Below are 22529 nucleotides of genomic sequence, written 5' to 3'. Positions count from 1 at the left end.
GCAAACAAATCAGATTCCTAAAGTCACCTTATCTCTGGAATTCGACTATGGAAAAATGGCTTGGGTCACTAATATAAAGACCTCAGCAAAGCAACATATTTTGACTGAAAAGTATAAGCCCAACACCCACATCTCATCCACATAGAAACGTATGCATAACATTTCAAATAAAATAGATTATATCATTGAGTGAATACAGTCTACTGAGCGCAGTGAATCAGTTTATAATTTTACAACTCTTAACGGGTCAGTTTGAGTGGAAATGATAAAAGACTACACATGGGAGTACATTTGCTGAATCTCATCATATGTCTAGATACATTTATAGTCATACAAAATCAACCATTAAAATCAAGTCTGTAAAGGACAGTCAGAGAGAAAGTGGAAATTTGATGTGATTCAAAGGTAATAACTAACACTTGTAATAAGTATATCTATGTATTTGTTTCATCCAGTCAACTCTCTTCTTCAGAGAGACTTACAGTGATTATCCTCAGAGCTCACAGACTTCTAAAGTAAAAGTTTAGTTGAGGTTTGAGGGTTGAATGACAATGGGGGGGGGGGGGGGGGGGGGGGGGGCTGTGGAGGTGAGTAACAATAATGAATTAATTAGTTAATTAACTGCAAGCGTGAGTAACTTGATTAAGTGTGGGGTTGAGTAACCGTAGCAGTGAGTATCTCTTGGGTTGAGTAACTGAGTAACTGTAGGAGTGAGTAGCTGTGGGGTTGAGTAACTGAGTAACCATAGGAGTGAGTAGCTGTGGGGTTGAGTAATTAAGTAACCATAGGAGTGAGTAGTTGTGGAGTTGAGAAACTGTAGGAGTGAGTAGTTGTGGGGTTAAGTAACTGCAGGAGTGAGTAGCTGTGGGGTTGAGTGACTGTAAGAGTGAGTAGCTGTGGGGTTCAGTAATTAAGTAACCATAGGAGTGAGTAGTTGTGGGGTTGAGAAGCTGCAGGAGTGAGTAGCTGTGGGGTTGAGTAACTGCAGGAGTGAGTAGCTGTGGGGTTGAATGACTGTAGGAGTGAGTAGCTGTGGGGTTCAGTAATTAAGTAACCATAGGAGTGAGTGGCTGTGGGGTTGAGAAACTGCAGGAGTGAGTAGCTGTGGGGTTGAGTAACTGCAGGAGTGAGTAGCTGTGGGGTTGAGTGACTGTAAGAGTGAGTAGCTGTGGGGTTCAGTAATTAAGTAACCATAGGAGTGAGTAGTTGTGGGGTTGAGAAACTGCAGGAGTGAGTAGCTGTGGGGTTGAGTAACTGCAGGAGTGAATAGCTGTGGGGTTGAATGACTGTAGGAGTGAGTAGCTGTGGGGTTGAGTAACCATAGGAGTGAGTAGCTGTGGGGTTAAGTGCTTTGCTGAGGATTTGGCTGTCATTTATCATTGCTTTGATTCAAACCTATGGCCTTCCCATTTCTCTTCAGCGATATTTTGGTATAAATGGTCCATGACATCAACATATGTCATGATTGTTTTCGAGAAACACACCAGCTTTTCTACTGCACTCACTGTCCATGCTGGTAGAATGTAGCCAGTCAGCTGCAGGTATGCAACAGCATATCTGGTGTCTGTCTGCTTCATAAGTCTGCGTTCTTGTTTGGTTAAGATAAAAACTCAACTGAGAATTAATATTCATTCTTATTCATATTAATTGGCCCTAAATGGTTTAAAAAAAGTTAAATAAAAGCAATAACCAGTGTTTTGGTTGGTCTAAACTCAGGACTGAGTAACTGAAAAGAAACATCTCATTGGACCCTCAGCAAGCACATTAAACACAGGGAATCAAACTCATTTGAGTATCTACATCAAATAAAGCAAATAAAAAAAAAACACATGATCCACTCCTCGACTTGTTTCTCATTCCTATCTGCAGTCCTGTTCAGGAAGACCGGTCTGAAGGTGGAATCTAATCAAGCAGAACAGCAGAGTGAAACTGCATGTTCAGCTGAAAGTTTGCTTCATTCATACTTTGCATGCATACATCACGTCCAACTAACTGTGCAACGTTTACTGTGGGGTGCAGTCAACTATACAAATGCTTCAAAAACTTTTAAATTAGTCAGAACAACAGCCATTGACAGCTATATTAAGCCATTTTTCCTGCTCTGATGATCAAAAAATGTTCGGCATCAGTTGAGAACCTGCTGAGTGAAGTATGTGTTTGTGACTCAGAGGCTGACAGTAAGCTCTGCCTACTTGAACCCTGACAGCTCCATTGCGTTATGTCAGGAATGCATAGTCACTATGCCCACACATACCAAACCCCCTCAGCAAAAACAGCCAGGAAGAGCAAGTTCAGTGTAGGGCAGCAGTTGTGTGTTTTTTGATATAACATCTGTTGGTGGATCCCCATCTCATTCCATATGTAGGGCTAATTAAAAATGACAGAGGATGCTCTTAACCCATGTGCTACAACAGAGCATTTTCTGTTTATTTTGTAAAAGGCTTAGATAATGAGTGAGTGAAATGCTTTGTTTTCCTCCAGAGAAAGCTGCGGTTCCTACCCTGTAATACAGACACTGGAATCTCCCACAGGGGGGATTGGGGGAGGTCTGACCCCCCTAATTAAGACTTGGATCCCCTCCAAAGCTGGTAAAAACAACTGTTCGGAGGGTCGAAACATTTAGGCTATACATCCTGTGCTATAGGCCTGAACGATTTATCGATTTCAAATTGAAATCACGATTTGAAACAATACGATTACCAAATCGCAAAAGGCTGCGATTTAGGATATGCGTTATACAGCGTGTCTGACTCAGAGTTTAAACTGTCGTGTCGGTAGTTTTACAAATTCATACAATCATCCTTGTATGACAGTCATGCTCACCAATCAGAAGTGCCGTGCTCCTCGCGTACTAGGCATGATCACCAATCAGAAGTGACTCAAGGCGACTGTGTATACGCCCGCCAACAACAAATACGTGAAACCCAAGGAAATCCTTACATTAATGGTGCGGAAAGTGATGTCCCTTGAACCAGAAGCAACCTTGGACAGTTTTTAATTATTAATTATTATTATTTGTTTATTTATCTTAACACATTCACAGCTTTTGTAATAACTGTTCCACGTTCGATTGCTCTATGTTCTATGATCTATGCCAATTAAGTACGGGATAACAGCGAGCCGGTCATTATTGAGAAATAAACTTCGACAGGGTGATGCAGGACCGCATCACCTTGTCGGGGTTTATTTCGCAGTAAGGACCGGCTCGCTGTACATTATCCCGTTTATTACACGGCTACGTACTAAAGAAATCAATAATTTGACACTTGATATCGACTTGATATTATTGGTTCCGCCAAAAAAATGGGTCCTTTAATGATCAGAACTGCGCCCATGGCAACTTTCTGTTATTCATAGCAGCTGTCTGCTATTCAGGAATAACAGACCGTAGAATGCCGTAACTGACCAAACAGAATCGAGTATTCAACAAAGCCACGTAAGAAAAAATGTAATAAATGCAGGTTGGAAGCAATATCTTCAAGTTCTCATCCTTGAATTAGAATGCAGAGCAGTTTATATTTTCATGGTTCATGGTGTCTCATGTGGTAATGCTCCATCTCATGTTTTAAATATGTTACACAGTGTATACTGAACTAAATCTTGACTTTCAAAAGATATATATCGCAAGTCGAATGGCAATTGCAATATCTGTCAGTTAAATCGCAGTTAGATATTTTACCCAAATCGTGCAGCCCTAATATGCTATAAAGCCCTGGAGAAAAAGTTGCCCCCCATTGTCATTGTATAATTCGCTCTCATCTAATGTTTTAAGCGCTAATTTCAGATCTCAAATATTTTTATCTTCAGACTTACTGAAGTTTTGCCTCTTTTGCACTGAATCACATTAGCTCATTTTGTGGACTGGAAAATGAAGGAAAACTTGTAAAAATGATCTAAAATAGGGGGTTGTAATTCACTACTATGCTGGACAGGGGCCTGGCATCTGGTAACCCTGCCACACACAGTTAAAGACATTTGCATTATAACTGGAGTAATCTTTGATGAAAGCTAACTGTATCCAGCAAGTCGAGATAACATATCTCTAATTCTTCACTGTGCTGTCTGCAAACATGGCTGCATTAGGTGCTGAAGTGTGGACCGACCATGTTATTAATTTGTGGTGTGAACACAGCCTTACAGAGAGTTGAAATCCATGTGCTCTCATGCGCAATAGTAGTAGTTGTTTCTGTAACTTCTCTGTCAGTAAATCTGAGTGATTCAAGTGTGTCTGTTAATATGCTCCTCAGATACCCGTCAGGAGCAGGTCTGCCATGTGGTTCTATGATTATACGTTACCCTGAGTGAACGATAAAGCCTGTAACATTTCTACATCATCTCTGAGGTCTTCAGTGCTAATGGCCTGTGTCAGACAATGAACATTTTCACACTCCAGCTTGGTTACCAGTAAACTAACTGTATTTCTTAGTTACTATATGAGGTTTCGATGGGAGAGTGTCTAAAAAATAGAGAAACCTTTGATATATTTTGGTATAAAAATATTTTATTTTATGAATCATGTTTATTATGATGACATGCAATTACGCACAAATAAAAAATGTACCAGTATGAACAAATTCTGATCCGTTGCTAATTTACTAATGGTGCTGTTGTAGAAATTAAATGATGAAATGGTTTCTTGAGCTCTGAGAATAAACTCATTTTGTTGCATTCCAAGTGTGCAAGTCACCACACAATGGTTTTTCACAGTTTTCTGAACACTAATGGTTAGATTGTTGAAGCTTATCGTACTGCGTCGGTATGAAAAATGGTACGCTGCACAAGTATGAACACAAAACTCTCCCCATACCTGTGCAGAGCAGACTGTCACAACACTGCATACAAACCTGTTTTTATGCACTGTTTACACATTGAGAGAAACGTGAAACATACATAAAAATGGTGCAGCTTGTTAAATTGTTTTTGTGACAATACATTCTTACACAGGACTGTCTGCTGAAATGTGAACATATTACATGGTTATAAACAATACCACCTGTCTTTGATATCATTAATAACTTATTTTAATAAAAACAGCCTGTCTTGACCTGTGTACAACCACAGATGCATACATATGCATGCAAAACAGAAAGCATGAATTCAGACTCCATGTTTATGAGTTGTTTGGTCTGTATGACTATATAAATATATAAAGACATATAATACTGCAGTTATATTTAAATGCAAAAATGTTGGCAGATCATGTAAATGTGTTGAACCTCAGTTTTAAGACATCGTCATCTCTCTCCATCTGCTGATAAACATTTGCATATATTTGACTGTTGGTGCCAGTGGGTGGGATATCTGGTTGCCAGCCAATAAGACAAGACTTTATCCCTGTTTCCAGGGCTGTGAGAACAACTGAGAGCCAGTGCTCAGATGAAATGAGGAGCCCATGTTACTGTGGGCCTCAAGGATTGACCATGAGTGGGCGTGCTCACCTCGCAGATACATGCACAACTTAGAAACACTGACATACATTAACCTATGCATATACCCACAATTTGACAACTTGTTTTTGTTTTTTATGTAAAACCATGGAAATATAAATTAATGTAGGGCTAATCCAAGCCCAGCTGTGTAGAGCTGTAACAGAAAGGGATGGTGGGCAGAAAGCCAGGTTTAGGCCTTCTGCCAACTGTAGGTCTTAGGTAGCTTTCAACAACTAAATATTCCATGGGAAAGCAAACTATCAAAAACAAAACATCTGTACATGTATCCGTGTGTGATATGTAAACTTGTCCATCAGAGATTTGGGGGGGTGCAAAGCGGAGAGTGGTGGTGGGTACTGAGAGATTACACACATTCCCTAGTTAACTTCACGTTTCTGTGGAGACGCTAGTATGAGTGGGTCCTGTGGTTTAAAAAAGTTGTCATTTAAAGTTGCAACATGAGCTTTTCACTCTCTGCCTCAGCTGCCTCTCTGCCTAACTTCTCTTTCACTTTCTCTTTCACCTTCTCTTTTGACTCGCACGTTGCCCTTTGGGACAAGTCTTGGCTTGGCCTTCCTTTTCTTTTTTTCTTCTTTGTCTTCTTTCTGTTTTTATCTTTCTTCCATTCCTGTAATAACTTTAGCATCAGAGGAGACCCTGATTGGCATGGCGACCCGCCTGTCTGAGGGTGCCACACGCTCAGTCTTTTAGCCAGTTGCCTTGATAACCGGAGGGAGAACATTTTGGAAAGAAGTTGGGGCCAGCACTGCCAGCCATCCATTGTTTCCTCTGCCCCTACCCTTGACCCTGTCACAGTCAGCTCTTGTACTAACTTAGGCAGGTCCCTGGGCAGGCAGTATCTCTGAACACCCCTCAAGTCCTTTGGGATGTGACAGCTGCTACTTTGGCCTTGAAAGTATATCAAAGCAATGTCCTGGCCCCGCCCAGCACCCTGTAACTCCATCCACAGGCAGGAAAGGGCAGCATTGAACACAGGACCCGTAATTGAACTTGAGCATGTTTTGCGGTGTTCTTCTTTCATTTCCTCTTTTTTGCATTCTTGCAGTCTTTCTCTTGGCCTGTTGCTGTACTTCTTCATCTGCCCATTCATGTCATGCTTTTTCCTTGTCTGATTGTCCATCCATCCCTCTCTTCGGCTCTCACTCTCTTCGTCTGTCGTCCCTTTCCCCTCCAACTCATTTCCTACTCCTTTCTCTGATTTACACTTCTTGACTTCCACCATCTCTCTCTCTCTCCATGTATGAAAAGCCTTTCGGGCATCAGAGCTCCAGGCAATGAGAACTTTGCCCCCTCCCTGTTGCACAGCTTGGTACTGCCCATAGAACCAGGGCGCAGGCCCAAGCTGGGCCAGAGAGGTCTGGGCACCACACTGTGCCCACTGCGCCAGCCTGATGCCTACACATAGCTCTCCCTGCAGGCCAGAAGCCAACGCACATACTGCAGATACATGAGCTGCATCATCAGATGAGCACACCAACAACACTGGTCTTCTGCCTGAATGCTTCCACACTACAGAGAGAGAGGGAGAGAGGGGAAAAAGAGAGGGACTGTTGAGGTAGTCTGTCTACTACTAAAGTTACTTTATCATGCAAACACAGCCACATGAGCACACACACACACTCTTATTTGTTTTGGGACTCACCTGAGATTCTCCTTTGAAGCATGCTGAAGGTGACCAGGCCCAGAACTGTTAGAGTGAGCACCAGGACAAAAGCAGCACCCGCAATGAGACCCCATCTCCTGTTGGAGTCTGAGTTAGGAAAAGACAAAAATGGTGAGTATGCACACGCCCACACACACACACACACACACACACACACACACACACACACACACACGCCCACACACCTCCACACATGCATGCACACACATGCCCACACATGCACCCACACACACACACATATGCATGCGCACACCCACACACACACACACACACACACACACACACACAAATGTACACACATGCACAAATGCACACATGCAGACACGCATGTACGTACGCACACATACTTAAGAAGAATAAAAACACTTACCGACGGGACAAATGATCCTCTGTCCGTAAAGGGGAGGGTAAGACCGCCACACCTGTATTCAGTATAATCATTATTAACACTCCTCTCAGTCATGTAAATGTGTGGCTCACACACCAAGTGCAATATATCAAACATCTGAACTCAACTTTCCATTCTCTCTTGAAGGCAGCATTCACAGAGATCAAATACTGTATAAAAAAGCCAAGGACAGCATTCCTCTGGGAGAGAGAGGCCTGCATGGTTTTAGTTGTTTTTTTTTTGTTTGTTTGTTTTTTTACTAATACATCTCTCTTAGTCTCCTTATTCATTTCCATTGTTTTAATTTGACAGACACTCATTTGTCAATGGACTTATGCAGATCAACTCATGAGAAGCATAAAAAATCTAAGTTTAAGTTTTTGAAGTCTAAGTTGTTTTAAGGTCGTAATTCTGTCATACTCCTCTGGTGCTAACAGGTCTAACTATGTCAGAGTTTAACAGCTGACAAACAGAAAATAATGCTGCAAGATAAACAAACAAACAAACAAACAAACAAGTGGTGAGTCTGTGAGACTGATAGTAAGATTTACACTCTGCCAGTCAGACATAAACATACCAAAACCTAACAACTGAGAGTCAAGCGGACGAAACAGAGGCTGACTGAAAGATAGCTGGGGAGACAGAAAAGCAATGAAACACACAGGCAAATGCATAGATAGATTGTCAGACAGATTGTCAGGTAGTTGTTTGGGGTTCCCACCTTTACGCACAATCCAGAAGAGAGATACGCAACAGGCAGGGCCAATACAGTGTCTGTGAAACCTCTTTCCTGGGAGAAAAAAATAAAAAACATCATAAAAAAAAAAACATTACCCGCCTATGGGAGAGCTGTTATTAACAATGCCCTGTCAAACTGGATTATCATTCATCACTCAGAGTGTATGGTGACAAAACAGAAATGAAACAAATCACTGTAGCTGTATAACACAAACACACACACTCACAAACACATCTGACCAACCGTTTCAACAATGTGGACATTGCCTTTGGCAACACATTCTCCACTCTCCCAAACACAGAGCTGGGCCGCAAAGGATGCTGGGATCTTTGAGGTGAAGTACACTTGGAAACCCAGTGAACCAGGGGCTATTTTTATCTCATACTGAGATTTCAAACCTGAGTGGGAGACAGGGAGAAAGAGACAGAGAGAAAGAGTAAGAGAGAGTGAGAGCTTATATGGGGAAGGGACAGGTGGAGAACAATTAACATATTTTGATGGCAGACATGTGAGGTTAGCCTCAGGGAACACCGAGGTAAGACTGGATAGATCTTTATGAGAATAGCACAAGCCAAGTCAAAATGGCAGGATCTCATCATTCTCCTGGTCCTCTTCTGGTCCTTCTGTTTACTGACCTGACTGGAAGGGGCATTCAATGCGCTGGGCTCCATTCAGAGAGAACTGCACACAGTCAGAAGAGAAAATATTACTTAAACACACACAAACACACACATCCATTCACTCAGACACATGAATGGAAAATGCCTTACCTTTACACACATTTGAGGGTGCTCATCCACAGCAGACATATTGTATATCTGTTATAACAAAAATCCACAAAGTAGATGATTCTCAGTTTCACTACACAAAACAGCAGCTATAGCTTACTGTAGGAGTGTATCCACAATTTCTCATTCATAATAGGCTGTAACAACTGCATATAAATCAGCTGATGTGTAACTATGATTGCATATAAGTCTATTACTCACAATGTATTACAGTGCAGTAAGACTATGGCAAGACAGTAAGTCCATAACATTACAGTAAGTCTATGACACTACAATAAGTCCATAACATTACGGTAAGTGTAATACAGTGCAGTAAGACTACAATAAGTCTATGAGACAACAGTAAGTCTATGAGACTACAGTAAGTGAATGACACTACAATAAGTCTATGACACTACAGTAAAGTGTAGGACTATAAAACTACGTATTTGTAATGTACCAGGTTGTTTTCTGGCAGTGTGGTGTTGGGTAAAACAGCACAGCTCATGAGGTTGCCATGGTGATTCCAGCAGAGGGAGGCAGAGGGTTTTAACTGGGCAGAGTGGCACACAGGCTGCCATAATAGACTGGACGAAGTGTAATGTCTCACTGAACCAGAGGCTAGCACGTCACTGCCATCTGTTGGAGATCACAGGAATTACAAGTCCGTTCCAGTTCAAAAAATACTTTCCCACAGACAAATACACACACACACACACACACACACACACACACACACACTTACCATTAAATGACATGTCCTCAAATGGGCACTTTTTGATTCTCCTAGCATCAGATTCAGCATAATGAAGCTGTAAGCAGATTGTATTCAGACAGAGTTGTTAAATTAATACAGTTTAATACTGAGGCTTAATAAAGATTATGGCTGTGTTCATCATGAGAATAAGGTTGTAATGACATTCTGGTACAGTTGGGTGAATGTCATATGTATGATGCTTGAATAAGGATTTGTAAATGTTGCACCTAAATGTCTTACCTGGACACATAAACAAGGCAGCAGGAAGGGAAATGTCAGATTAACCATGGAAGAATGAGTGGAATTAATCTGAAATAGATGAATCAGATGAATAATCTCAGACAAATATTACACAAAAAATAACTCTGCATAGAGGGCACATGGTGACACAAACACTCTCTGTACATTCCACTGTCCCTCCCACACACACAGACACCTCTGTAACTGACATACACTTACATGCCAGTGAACAGGGGGAGAAAGGTCTTTACACTCTTCATGTGTAGGCGCACTGTAACACAGTCTGACGTTCACCGGGTTTGTCCCCTTTACATCAACCACAACACGTCTTAGCTGCTGGTCCACATACAGTTTGTGTTCTGGGACTGAATCACAACCAAAAAAAAAAGACAGAGCATTACTCTCCCTCAAACACAGACAAAAATACACACACACACACGTGAAGACACACAGACACACACAGTGAGAGAGAGAGAGAGAGAGAGAGAGAGAGAGAGAGTACCTGTTGCATCTGCTCTCTTGCTGTTTTCTGCTGTGTAAAATGTTTCAGCAATTGTGTTGCCATACTGGTATACAGAGACGTGGATTCGATACCCCGGCTGAGTCTGGAAACAGTCATACTCTAGCTTCCACTAGGGGGCAGCAGAGGGGCACAGAAACACAGTTACCAACCATGGCACGCACATGTGCACACATACAAACTGACACAGTCATTCAGGGTCATACGGTCAGACAGTTGTGGAGGTTGTTGTGAAATGCAAGCTTAACAGACTGTTCATACCAGAGTCGTCTGTTTGACGCCAGGTTTATCAGAATCCCAATATGAGTGATTGGTCTTAATTTTAGTCTTCCTCTGGTTTCTTTCTTTCCACTATACAGAGAAAGAGAGAGAAAGAGAGAGAGACAGAGAGATACAGAGAGAGAGAGAGAGAGAGAGAGATAGGGAGAGAGAGATAGGGAGAGGAGGAAGGAGAACAAACTTAAGGCTATTAGTTTATATCCTACCAATAAATGGCTCTAGGATATTTGGCCAGTCTTGTAATTGAATAACTTGAATTACCTTTAAATAGCACTGAGTACTGATTCAACAATTAGTCTGATGACTACTTAAATATCTGAGAGACTATGTGTGTATGCGTGTGTGTGTGTGTGTGTGCGTGTGCGTGAGTGTATTCAGTGTATCAATGTTAACACTCGCTTAGCACCTGTAGCACCTCCACTCTGTTTCTGAGTGTAAAATTACACTTTCATAAATTTAGAAAACTGACAAAACATTAGCCCTTACGACACAGGTAAGACACAAAATCATTTTCTTGAGAGCATCTGTTTCACCTTTACACCTAAGTCTTTACAGGTGTGGAAGGAGTCATTACAGGTGTTACTGCTATGGGTGAAGACATGCTTGGACTGTTAAATACGTTAGTGTTTTCTATCATAACAGACACAGCACTGATGTCTGCTCAGTTGTGAATGTTTGCATGATGGGCCATTTGTTAGGCAAAAACTCTGAAAGACTCTGATTGCATTGATATTACTGTAGGTGCAGTGTAAAACAGACTGATAATATTTGATAGAGTGAGAGATATTTACCAACAGTGTGTTGTTCTTGGAGCGGCTTCTCCAAATCATCACCCTGCTGTTAGTGTTAGATGCCTGCTCCAAAAACACGATATGGATACGACGGTTTTCTTCAACTGCTGAGGACCAGTATGAAAAATAAAGGGGGGGGGGGGGGCGTGGCGTAAGAGACAGTATGGAGAAGTTCTTCATTTATGCCTCCACTGCTGTTGGAGTTAGTGAATTTAACACTATCCTTACCACAGTAATCACTATCATCAGTATAATAATCAGCTATGATTCAAATACTGGTTTGGGTTTCTCCTCAAAACACCAACCCACCACGTTAGGAGAAATAAAACCCACTCTGTTCCCTTAGAATGGGACCAAAACTCTCACACCTTACAAATGAACATTTACAATAACTGCACTCTTGTGCCTGCCCGTTTTGTATGCCTCCAAGGTTAAAAAAAACAAGACCTAAATATTAGAATACAAAAGCTATGTTTTCAAGGTTAAAAATCAAAAGCCAAGAAACATAAAAGTCTATGAGATACTATTAAACGTAACCTAACGGACCAAGTCCAAACCTCCATCCCATGTGTACATTTAGGCTACAGTAACATTGATTAATTTGACACGATGAATACATACAACACGTGCATGGCTGCACTGACATGATTCAATGGTCAATCCGGATAAATGCGGTATGCACAGTTGCTTTAAACGCCGTTATGTGCCTGAGAGTGTCACACTGTACATTAAAGGCTGGGGACCTAACGACCAAAATCAAAATGACAGACCGGTGTGCAGAACCGATCATCCTATGGTGTAGACAATGACAACTGGTCCGCGTTTCGGATAAGAAAATATTACTCTCTCATCACAAACCTACTACAGCCTTCTACATGTAGCTGACCGCATTTATCTACCGCATCCTGAGAACTGTGGTAGAAACCACTTTTAAATTACCATAGCCTACAATCAATTACCATTAATACCATTAATAATTATTATGTATTTAATTAATAATCATTTTTGGCGCTCGCGGAGTCCTAAAAATGTCTCTTTGTAATGTAGTTTTTGTGCCCATGCCAACGCTGAAGGGCTTGAATGCTTGAATTTCAGGTACCAACGGTTTTCCACAACAACACAACACAACCCACAACCAATCAGTTGGAGTTGGTAGCCTACCCGCATTCGCACTTCCGTTTGTCGCTCACGTGTGCTACGTATCCTTGGAGACTCTTGTAAACTGATAGGTGAACTGAAACGGTTGTTGTATTTGCATTTCGTGCTTTCAGGACTGTAACAACAGGCATTCCAAAGCTGGAGTGAAATGTATTTAAGAATACAGTTTTTGGATTCTAATCAGGTATTGTAGTGTAAGAGATAGTGTAAGAGGATACTGTGACATACCCAGTGGCCTCATGCGTATAGTCGCACGCACACACACATTTGAATTGTTCAGTGAAAGGGTGGAAAGTGACAGGTTGGGTCGGTCCAAATCTGAGATCAGGCAAATAACAGTTGACCAAAAAGTTAAAATAATAAGTATCATCATCATCATCATCAAAGTTTTCTTTAGCCATTTAAATGATGGCTTTACATTTTATCAGAACATATGTTTAAGTCCAGTGATGTAATGAAACATGTCTGAAAATGACATAAGTCCATGGGAGCATAAGTCCATGCAAAGTGGCACAACTTACCAGTAAGAGACCAGTACTGGCGAAACAGGGAGAGACAGGGCAACAGTGGAGAGAAAACAAAGCAAAACGAAGTTAACTCATCACTCGCGGTAATATTCATTCTCCGCTTTTAATTCACAAAATGACTATTACTTCTTACGTTGATTATGCATTGTGTGTATGCTTGTGTGAGTGAGTGTGTGTGTGTGTGTGTGTATGCACATGTGTCGGGGGTGGACGATGAGACAGTTCGCAAAATGTCAATGTCAGATCAGAATAGTGACCTGTGAGAGGAGGGGGAATTCTGAAAGGGTCGTACGGTACACCCTTTCCCTCTTTCTTTTTCAGTGTCTCACACAGTCACTTCTAGGATTGAGTTTTAAACGCAGAGCTGGTTCAGTATGATGCATTGTGATACTGTGCGTATTCACGATGGCGATCTGTACGTGCACCCTGTATGCTACAGTGCGGTTCTAGAGCAGTTAACATTGATCGCTTTTCGAATTCAGTGTCAAACTCCCTGATGTAGGTTACCATAGTACATTCGTGTTATGTAAACACATGCTAGTAGTCTGCTTTTCTCTGATATGTCTTAAGTGCTACATATTTCTAATATTACTACAAAAATATTATCGCGTAGAAGTTATAGACACGAAAATAACTATAGAGTGATTAAGTTTTTACATAAAAAAAGGAAGTGCCCGTTTGTTATTTGTGATCCCTGTTGTATATAATTTACATCGCACCGACACGTTCTGAGGGAGAAACGCTGAAATTTTAAAAATGATAAATATCTGCACGCTGGTTAGTATACATAACTTTGTCTCCACAGCCTCTTGAGACAAGACCAAAGTCCGCATTCTTAAACGGTACAGCTGAAAATTCACACTGGATCATGTAAAGACCGTCTACTAACAGATCTACTAACACTTAGCTCATATTTCAAGAATAACCTGTTCTTGAAAGGCAAAAATCATACCTCGCTAGCGGTTAAGACAGGTCGCCGTGCGGTCTTTTGACAAGAAATCGACGGTCCAAACAGGTGGAGGACAAGAGTCACATGCGCCAGTACCGATACAAGGCACATGGCTGGGTGAAGACAATTCTCCCCGTAAATCGACCCTAACTTGATGCTTTCTGAAAACTCCAAAACTGTTCACGATTTGCTGTTAGAAATGACATTTTAGTTCTACAGGACAGCTTGCCCAGATAACTTTTAGCCTTGACAAAACGAAAGTTCATTACTGTCCCAGCAAACATTAGAATCCAGTATGAACGGAAATCATAGGTTCCCAGTGCAGTGATTGTACAGTGTGCCTCTGTTGTTGAGAAGAGTATAATCTGTAAGCGGAGGCAGCAGCATATTTTCGCATGACTAAACCGTGCCCCGCCCCCTCGCGACTTCCCGGACGAGCTGTGGAACACTTAGTGAGTTAGGCAACCCACGTACAATCTATAGAAAACGGTATAAAACCGTTTTGGTTGCGGGTTCCGGCCGTTGAGAAACGAAACGATAAGAACAATATATTGTTCACACTTGATGCTTATGTCAGGTGGCACATAATCTCCAGCAAGACAGCACAGAAACTGTTCAGAGGATTTTAAGAGGCATTTTGGTTAGGATGTCATCTTTTTTTCACTATCATATTTGCCAGAAGAACAGAAATGTGACTGAGCGTCAGGGAAGGTTTTGCGATTGAAAGCAATAGAATCTGGGGGTCGTCTTCAAGGCCATTAGGAAGAATAATTGTATCCTACTTGTCGACACGCCGAAACCAAAAAGATTAACGAGGCATAATTTGACGGCGGGCTACCAACAATCTATGCAGCCTGCGCCTCTCACATTGGACGCATTTTGTTCGATTAGTGAGGCTTATTTCGTTAAACATAAAGATATTTGATATAGTGCATATCTTTCAAACTTATCAAGGCAAACGCTTTCTATTGATTTATACCGCATCTGCACCGCATGTTCGCGGTGTTTTAGATCAAATCGAATAAAAGTGCAGCACCTGGAAGGGTCTGCACTGCCCTGAAATGAGATGTGTGAACCTGCTGGGGCCGATCTGGACACTTTACACTCCCACGGACCTGTCTTTGATCGTCAAAACAAAACTTTCAAGCTTGTTATGGTATGATGGGAAAGCAGTCTTAAAATTGCCCAGGCTTATACATGATTGTTTATATTATGTGGTGGTTTACTGCGTAGCTGAGAGACATTTACTCTTTTGAACCTTAGCCACATGCGCCTTGCGTTTGTGCCTCAGACTGTTTCGCTAATAAAAGGACCATCTCTGTAGGCGGGTTTCCATTGCAGTTCTGTGCAAAATAGAAGCGATAAAAAAGTCTACAAAACACAATTGCGAATGGTCTGTGTTTCCACTGAGTGATGTTATTTGATTAAAGCTGGGTTTATCCATTCCAATTAAACACGTCGACTGATCTGCATGATCTCATCAATTTTGGCACGGTTATTGGCCCATGTTATGTCATGTGATTTAAATGCGGAAAATGTGTTTTCATTTCAATTTTGCGAAATATTGCTTTGTCGAATCGTCTGAAAAATCACTTCATGCGAGCGTATAAACCTTTTAGCGTTATATGAGAGGTTTTTTTTTCCAAATTCAAGCGTTTCCATTCTCGTCTTTTAGTTAAGCAGGTTAATGGAAACCTACTTTGTGTTAGTTTCGGGTCAGCTGTTTTTTTCTCAAAGAGTCCTCTGAACTTTGCGTGACTTTTTTCCTTTATGTCCTTGCGACCACCTACACTTTTACAGATAAGAAACATTAGTAGTCCTCTCTGCTACCAAATACCGCGCACGGACTTTCACCTCTGAGTCTTTACTCAACTGAAGGTATTTTCCGCATTTATAGTCTGGGACACCTAGGCAGATAATAAACCTGCCTACAATGTAAGAGTCCTGTAAACACTGCTACGCTCGAATGGTATTACATGCCCATGATTTGTGTGAAGTTGGAGCGTCATTTAAAAATCGCCATTAAAACCAAACATACAAACAAACAAAAACAAATAAAGCAAAAAAGAAACACTGCTTGACCCCTTGGAACTTTTTTGCAACCCCTCTCCTCCGTCACTTTAAATTAGAATTTAGGATTGAGGCTGGGGTCAAGTGGGATTCCACCCAAATAGATTTTTACACTTTTGTAAGCACACTCTGACCAAAGAGGTCAGTAAAGGTATGCAGGAAAGATTTGACCCAAGCAAGGAAACAGTGACGCCCTGCACCTAAAATCTCCTGTATAGCACAAAGGGCCAGTCGAGGGCTGGAACCATTCCAAACTATTTTCATGAACTCCACTCTTTCTGTGATTTTGAATTAAATAAACATGACCTCTCAAAGATATATCAAGAAAAACGTGAAAAATCTGGGGGGGGGGGTTTCCAGTGCGTAGAGTTGAGATATTGTAGACTAAAGTTCTTTCTGGTCAGCTGAACTTGGTGTCCATGCATCAAACAGAGATGTGTTTAGGGACAGGGGTTATAAGAATGAAAACTGATTTTGCCTGCTTTCACGTACAACTCTGAATTGACCGTCAGTTGACTTATGCAAACTGACCCATGTGTAATGCACTGTGGAACGCCTTGTCTAACGTTTTCTTTGAGTCGTTTTAGAGGTTTAAAACGTTGTATTTCGTGTTGATATCTAACGTAATCGAAACGAGAGATGATTCACTGGTTCAAAAAAAGTGATGTGTGTGAAGTTTTGGTTTGAGTGGTCAAACCACTGTTTCATTCATATGATCCGCAGCTTTCCATTCTGCCTCTTCGTTCAGCATATTCGCAGTAAATATGTGGAAAAAAGTATGCGAAATTAAGCTGAAAACATATAGGCCTATATGGCTAAAAAGAGATAGAAAAAAATAGAGAACCAATATTTGCTTTATCTGCACAAAACCATCTCTTGGCAGGATGTAGAATCGAATGCGGTTGCAGGATATCTATTGTCTGTGGCCTAGATAAAAGCACGTTATGGCAAAAAAGGTTCACTTTTCATGCCTCATATCAGATCCTCCACACTCCAGTAAAACTGGCCGCAAAATATCCTTGTCCACGTCCATTTCCCTGCCAAATTATTTACAAATGCTGAACTATTCCGTTCGCTCTCCAGCGTCATTTCACTATAGTTTTTTAATATTTGCTGGGTTTATCTAATTTATCAGATGCAGATTCACCTATGCAGCGCGCGTAAAAACAGAGTAATGATATACTGACGGCAGTAATATACTGACGCATCTCTTCAGTCAGGTACAATCGCAAGACAACCTGTTTATCTTATTTTATGATTTTAAAGATAATGATAATGTGATGTTGACGATCTTTTATTTCTTCCTTACATAAACTGTTAATGACAGTCTGAGGGACACAGATAATAACTTTGCCACAGATAATTATTAAATAAATAAATACATACATAGTCAGTACACTAGATTTCCTCGTAATTGAGGTTACAATATGAACCAATTATGCTCATCCTTAGTTAAATTCATCAGCTCGTTCACTGGACGAGGAGAAATGCTCTTTCAGCAGCTGTGCAGTTTTTTGCGCTGTTTTGCAAACATGCATAGTCAATTCACGGAAAATGCACACCCTATCTGTTCGTGCAATACACACCCTAGCCTGCATACAGGAACACATACCGGACACATGAGAACACAAACCCTGCTGAAAAAGTTGTCTCTAGCTGACAGTAAGCCTGGGGATTTGGGTCAATGCTTCAGAAAGAGAGAGAGAAAAAGGAAACCAACCGGTATGAAAATCATCAGGTTGTGACTTCCTGCTACACTCTCTCTCTCTCTCTCTCACACACACACACACACACACACACACTTAGTAAAAAAACCATTTACAAGTAAAATTCCAGAAAGAACTGGGGCCTTGACTTTGGGTAAGAGACCTCTTGCCTTATACTGTATACTTTTTTATTTTATACAAAAGTAAAGCGTACTGAACCACCCAGGCAAACCCTCTGAACAGGCAGTTCATGTGCAGCTCAGTTTTATGGTGAACGAAGCATTTTGCAAGGGCCTGTAAGTCAGCCTAGCTCAGAAATGAAAAACTGTGCTAAAAAACAAAACAAAAAGGGATTGCAAACAGCACTTTGATCCCCAGGACTTTGATCCCTATCAAACACATCAAAGTTAAGAAAACAACATGCCATTTGTGTGTATGTGTTGGGGGGGGCAGCTCACTGGCTTCCTGCTCACTTCAAATGCACCCTTTTAGTATAGTTGTGATCCTTGTACACACTCATGTTCATTAAAGCTCATCAAGTTCATCAAAAAAGGTTTTCCAACAGGTTCAGCACACCCGCTGGCATTTCTCACAGGGGCATTCAGACAGTCCATAACGAGAAGGGCCGTGTTTTTCAGACAAGCTCCAGAGAGGGGAAGACAAACATCAGACAACCTTTCACACAGTTCCAGTTGATGCTGTGTTATACTCACTGGGCCTACAGCCCATTGTCCTGACCCAGACATGCTGCATGTCACATAGGGTCAGTTTCTGGCAGGAGCAAAATCAACAGGACGATTGTTCATTAGTTTATGACATATATGTGGAATAACTTCAAAGCATGGGCGTTTGTTAAGGGAATTTGATGCATAAGTAGAGCAAGGTAACTGTTGTTTGCTGTTTTACTACACGATTTTGATTTTCGTCAAGTGATCAACTCTTACACAGCCCAATGCATGAGGAAGCTGTGATGTACACACAGCCAGACAAATCCATGGCTGCTTTATACTGTAGAGAGCACAGACATACATGCAGACTTGCTGTTTGCAGACTCCTGTGTGTGTGAGGGGAGGGGGGTGAAACAGTAGCACAGGGAAGAAATGTAAAGAGGAGATGAAAGGGCCACACAACCACAGATAGTTTAGTCAAGAAAGGAACGCCAAGTCTGAAAGCTACTGAGTTTATCTCCAGTGACATCTTTGTGTGCCTGCTTTTCAGACCACATCACTCTGTTTCCACACTCAACTAACGTCTTTCTGAGAACTAAGAGACGCTCTGACACACGTAGTGAATAAATTTGTCTAACGGAGTATGCATTTTCTCAGTTCTGCGTATAGCGATTATGGGTACAGAGTTTTGGATACAGCGTGGGCAGTAAGTCAAGGTTCAGGCCCCAGTCATGATGGATGACCTGACCCCTGAGCAGGGCACTCTTCACCTGGTATGTACGTCTCCTCTTCAATGACGGCAAGGCATTCTGGGAAACAGCATCAGTTAGCACCAGTTCGTGGAACAGAATTCTCATTCAAATTGTAAATGTTATTGTGCATCAATGCTGAGCTATGTAAGTGCTGCAAATGAAGCTAACAGTAGTAATAATAATATAATAATATATAATATAATAATAATAATAATTATTATAATAACAGTAAATAATAAATTAACAATTATTTGACTATTAACCAATTAGTTAATAACAAACAAATAATAAATTAATAATAACAACTTGACCAAACAGCCTCAGACATCTCACCAACACCCGAAAACCTGGAAACAATGTTCGCTCAGAAAACATGACTAAATTATGGCCCAAGACAGAAGAACCTGAACATTCAGGCTTAAAACAGGTTTCACAGACAAGGGAGAAACTTTCAGCCCTAAAGGGCTAATATGTCGGTGACATAAACTTCGTCAGAGGAATCTCTGTGTAGAAAAAGTGCGAGTCCTCTTTACTGTACAAATCTAGATTGTCTGACAAGCTAACTGTCACGTTCAAACCACAGTTTAATTAATCTCATGTTTTAATCACCACTCCAGAGGAACAGAAGGTTGCTTCAAGGGCTGGAAACCACAAAAGGTTTTAAAAAAAAGTTCCACATAACCTAATCTTTGTCCCCATTATGTTGGCTACATGCCACCTAGAGCAGTTTTTCTAATCTGGCTACATCTGGCTACCTGTAAAGCATGTCAAGGCTATACTACTAAGCCTAGTGAAGTCTAGTGGAAAAGATGGTCTGATGTGGTTATCTTGGTTCATTCCAGGCCTGTTGGATTAACCACTGAAATCCAGGCTTTTGACCAGGACAGTGTCAGTGTCTCTATTATACCAGTTTTGGTTAAAAGAGAGTTAATCTTCTAATATCTCTACTGTCAAACTGATGTGTGTATAAAGGAATCTCAAACAGGCCTGGACCCGACTGAAATCTGCTTCAGGCCAAATGTCCCTCCTGCCTGATAACGCTCCCTGGCGTACAACAACCCCTCAGTTTACCTCTGTCTTACACCGCACACATCCTGTCAAGATACACTGTCATTAAGACACAAACAGAACAACTGACAACTAATTAGCATTGATGATTATTATTTCTCATTTTCAGGTTGTTTTCCTATTTTCAAAATGTTAGGCGAGATGGTAAATTAGTTACAAAAAAAAAACCCATGATGAAGTGCTTTAAAGATTGTACTAGAGTTAATTGTTTACTAAAACATGTTGATGTTAAAAAAAAGTGTGTCATAAGGCCGGACAGATAATCCCTGTGTCAAATATAATCAGCTTCAATTCATACACTCCAGAGCGTGTGTGTGTGCGTGCCCGCGTGTGTGTCAGGAAGTGAATCAGCAGATGAGAATGAAGGAACTATCTGAACGCAGGTAGAGCTGAGAGTCACACAGACAGAGACACACAGACAGAGACACACAAACAGACACACAGATAGACACACAGACAGAGACACACAGACAGAGACACACAGAGAAACACACAGACAGAGAGACACAGACGGAGACACACAGAGAGACACACAGACAGAGACACACAGACAGAGACACACAGAGAGACAGAGAGAGAGAGACACACAGACAGAGACACACAGAGAGACAGAGAGAGAGACACACACAGAGACACACAGACAGAGACACACAGAGAGACACACAGACAGAGACACACAGACAGAGACACACAGACGGACACACAGACAGAGACACACAGAGAGACACACAGACAGAGACACACAGACAGACACACAGACAGAGACACAGACAGAGACACAGACAGAGACACACAGAGACACACAGAGACACAAAGGGGATGTGAGCAGACACACAGTAGGATCAGGCAATGGTAGACATTTTAAAAAGAGAAAAAATGTCAAATAACAAAACAAAGCCAAAACATTTCAGATATGCCTGCATGAGTACCTGCATGAGTAACATTAAAAGCCATTAACAGACACAATATGAGGATTACAAAGCCCTGAAAAACCAGTCTGAAAAAAAGACCAAAAGAGAGATCTGTAGGGCGAGAGGGGCTGGCAGAAAAACAGACTCCTTATGTTGTAATATCTACACAGACAAGCACATGAAAACAGCTCTGTAAAAACAGACTTCTCATACTGCATTAGCAACACAGACAAGCACATGAAAACAGCTCTGTAAAAACAGACGGGCCTGAATGACTTCACTAACGTTCATCTCTTTCTCACCCACTGCACAGAGGCCTACCCTTCAGACAGGCAGAGGCCCTTTAATCACACCTAGCATCAGAACAGACCAGAGACACACTCAAAGGCTTTGGGGGGAAACCTTCCTTATTTCAAAAACAGAAGGGCACAAAAAAGACATAAATATTATATGTGCGTGTATGTGTGTGTGTGTGTGTGCAGTAACAGCAAGAGAGTAATGTGTGCTTCAGTGAGAGTGTAAAACTAGAGATGGTACTGTTGCATAACCAATGGAATAGGCAGACACTATCTGAGTGCCTTTGTGAGGGAGAAGAAGGATATGTGGTGTGTGTGTGTGAGGGAGAAAAAGGATATTCAGCGTGTGTGTGTGTGTGTGTGTGTGAGGGAGAAAAAGGATATTCAGCGTGTGTGTGTGTGTGTGTGAGGGAGAAAAAGGATATTCAGCGTGTGTGTGTGTGTGTGTGTGTGTGTGTGTGAGGGAGAAAAAGGATATTCAGTGTGTGTGTGTGTGTGTGTGTGTGTGCGCGAAGGAGAAAAAGGATATGCAGTGTGTGTGTGTGAGGGAGAAAAAGGATATATAGACATTGTGTCAATGTTTGCGACAGAGAAATGCAATAGGGAGGTATTGTGTCAGTATGTGTGAGAGCGAAAAGGAGAGACAAGGAGCTAGCAAGCTGCCACCAGGAGCAGAGAGCAGATTTTTTAGAAAAAAAAAAAAAATCAGTGATTCATTACTCTGACACACCCTTTGTTAAACACACACTCTCATAACCCACGCCGCATTCAACACACCCGCACACACACCCACAACCACCTCATACACTCATCTACACCTTTGAATACCC

General features: G+C 41.4%; 1 protein-coding gene across 3 annotated transcripts; it reads right to left on the bottom strand.

Moving 5' to 3' along the window:
• Nucleotides 1-4531: 4531 nt before the first annotated feature.
• Nucleotides 4532-14544, bottom strand: LOC115821266 (interleukin-17 receptor E). 3 transcript variants are annotated; one of them, XM_030785048.1, is made up of 17 exons: nucleotides 14232-14544; nucleotides 13274-13289; nucleotides 12981-13070; nucleotides 11595-11701; nucleotides 10786-10875; nucleotides 10507-10636; nucleotides 10224-10369; nucleotides 10005-10073; nucleotides 9753-9819; nucleotides 9468-9646; nucleotides 9011-9058; nucleotides 8876-8921; nucleotides 8484-8638; nucleotides 8223-8291; nucleotides 7484-7535; nucleotides 7093-7200; nucleotides 4532-6959 (listed from the first exon to the last, which is right to left on the bottom strand). In XM_030785048.1, exons 1-17 carry the CDS (start codon nucleotides 14337-14339, stop codon nucleotides 5875-5877), a joined length of 2565 nt encoding a protein of 854 aa, XP_030640908.1. In that variant the 5' UTR covers nucleotides 14340-14544; the 3' UTR covers nucleotides 4532-5874. The 3 variants fall into 3 exon arrangements, with proteins under 3 accessions (XP_030640908.1, XP_030640909.1, XP_030640910.1); XM_030785049.1 differs by having other exon boundaries at nucleotides 11595-11698; XM_030785050.1 differs by lacking the exons at nucleotides 13274-13289; nucleotides 14232-14544 and adding an exon at nucleotides 12756-12867 and having other exon boundaries at nucleotides 12981-13058.
• Between the last annotated feature and the right edge of the window lie 7985 nt (nucleotides 14545-22529).

Source organism: Chanos chanos, chromosome 9, assembly GCF_902362185.1.
Source record: "Chanos chanos chromosome 9, fChaCha1.1, whole genome shotgun sequence".
Taxonomy (NCBI): Eukaryota; Metazoa; Chordata; class Actinopteri; order Gonorynchiformes; family Chanidae; genus Chanos; species Chanos chanos.
The sequence above is the reverse complement of the archived record's forward strand: the minus strand, read 5'-3'. Positions and strand labels throughout refer to the sequence as shown.

What these genes read in the sequence shown, in the direction of transcription:
- LOC115821266 (XM_030785048.1), bottom strand. Translation starts at nt 14,339, where the DNA reads ATGTGCCTTGTATCGGTACTGGCGCATGTGACTCTTGTCCTCCACCTG. An exon ending in GCGTCAAACAGACGACTCTG is followed by an intron (nt 10,637 to 10,785) that starts GTATGAACAGTC and finishes GCTGCCCCCTAG; the next exon opens with TGGAAGCTAGAGTATGACTG. An exon ending in GCTTCAAAGGAGAATCTCAG is followed by an intron (nt 6,960 to 7,092) that starts GTGAGTCCCAAA and finishes CTCTCTCTGTAG; the next exon opens with TGTGGAAGCATTCAGGCAGA.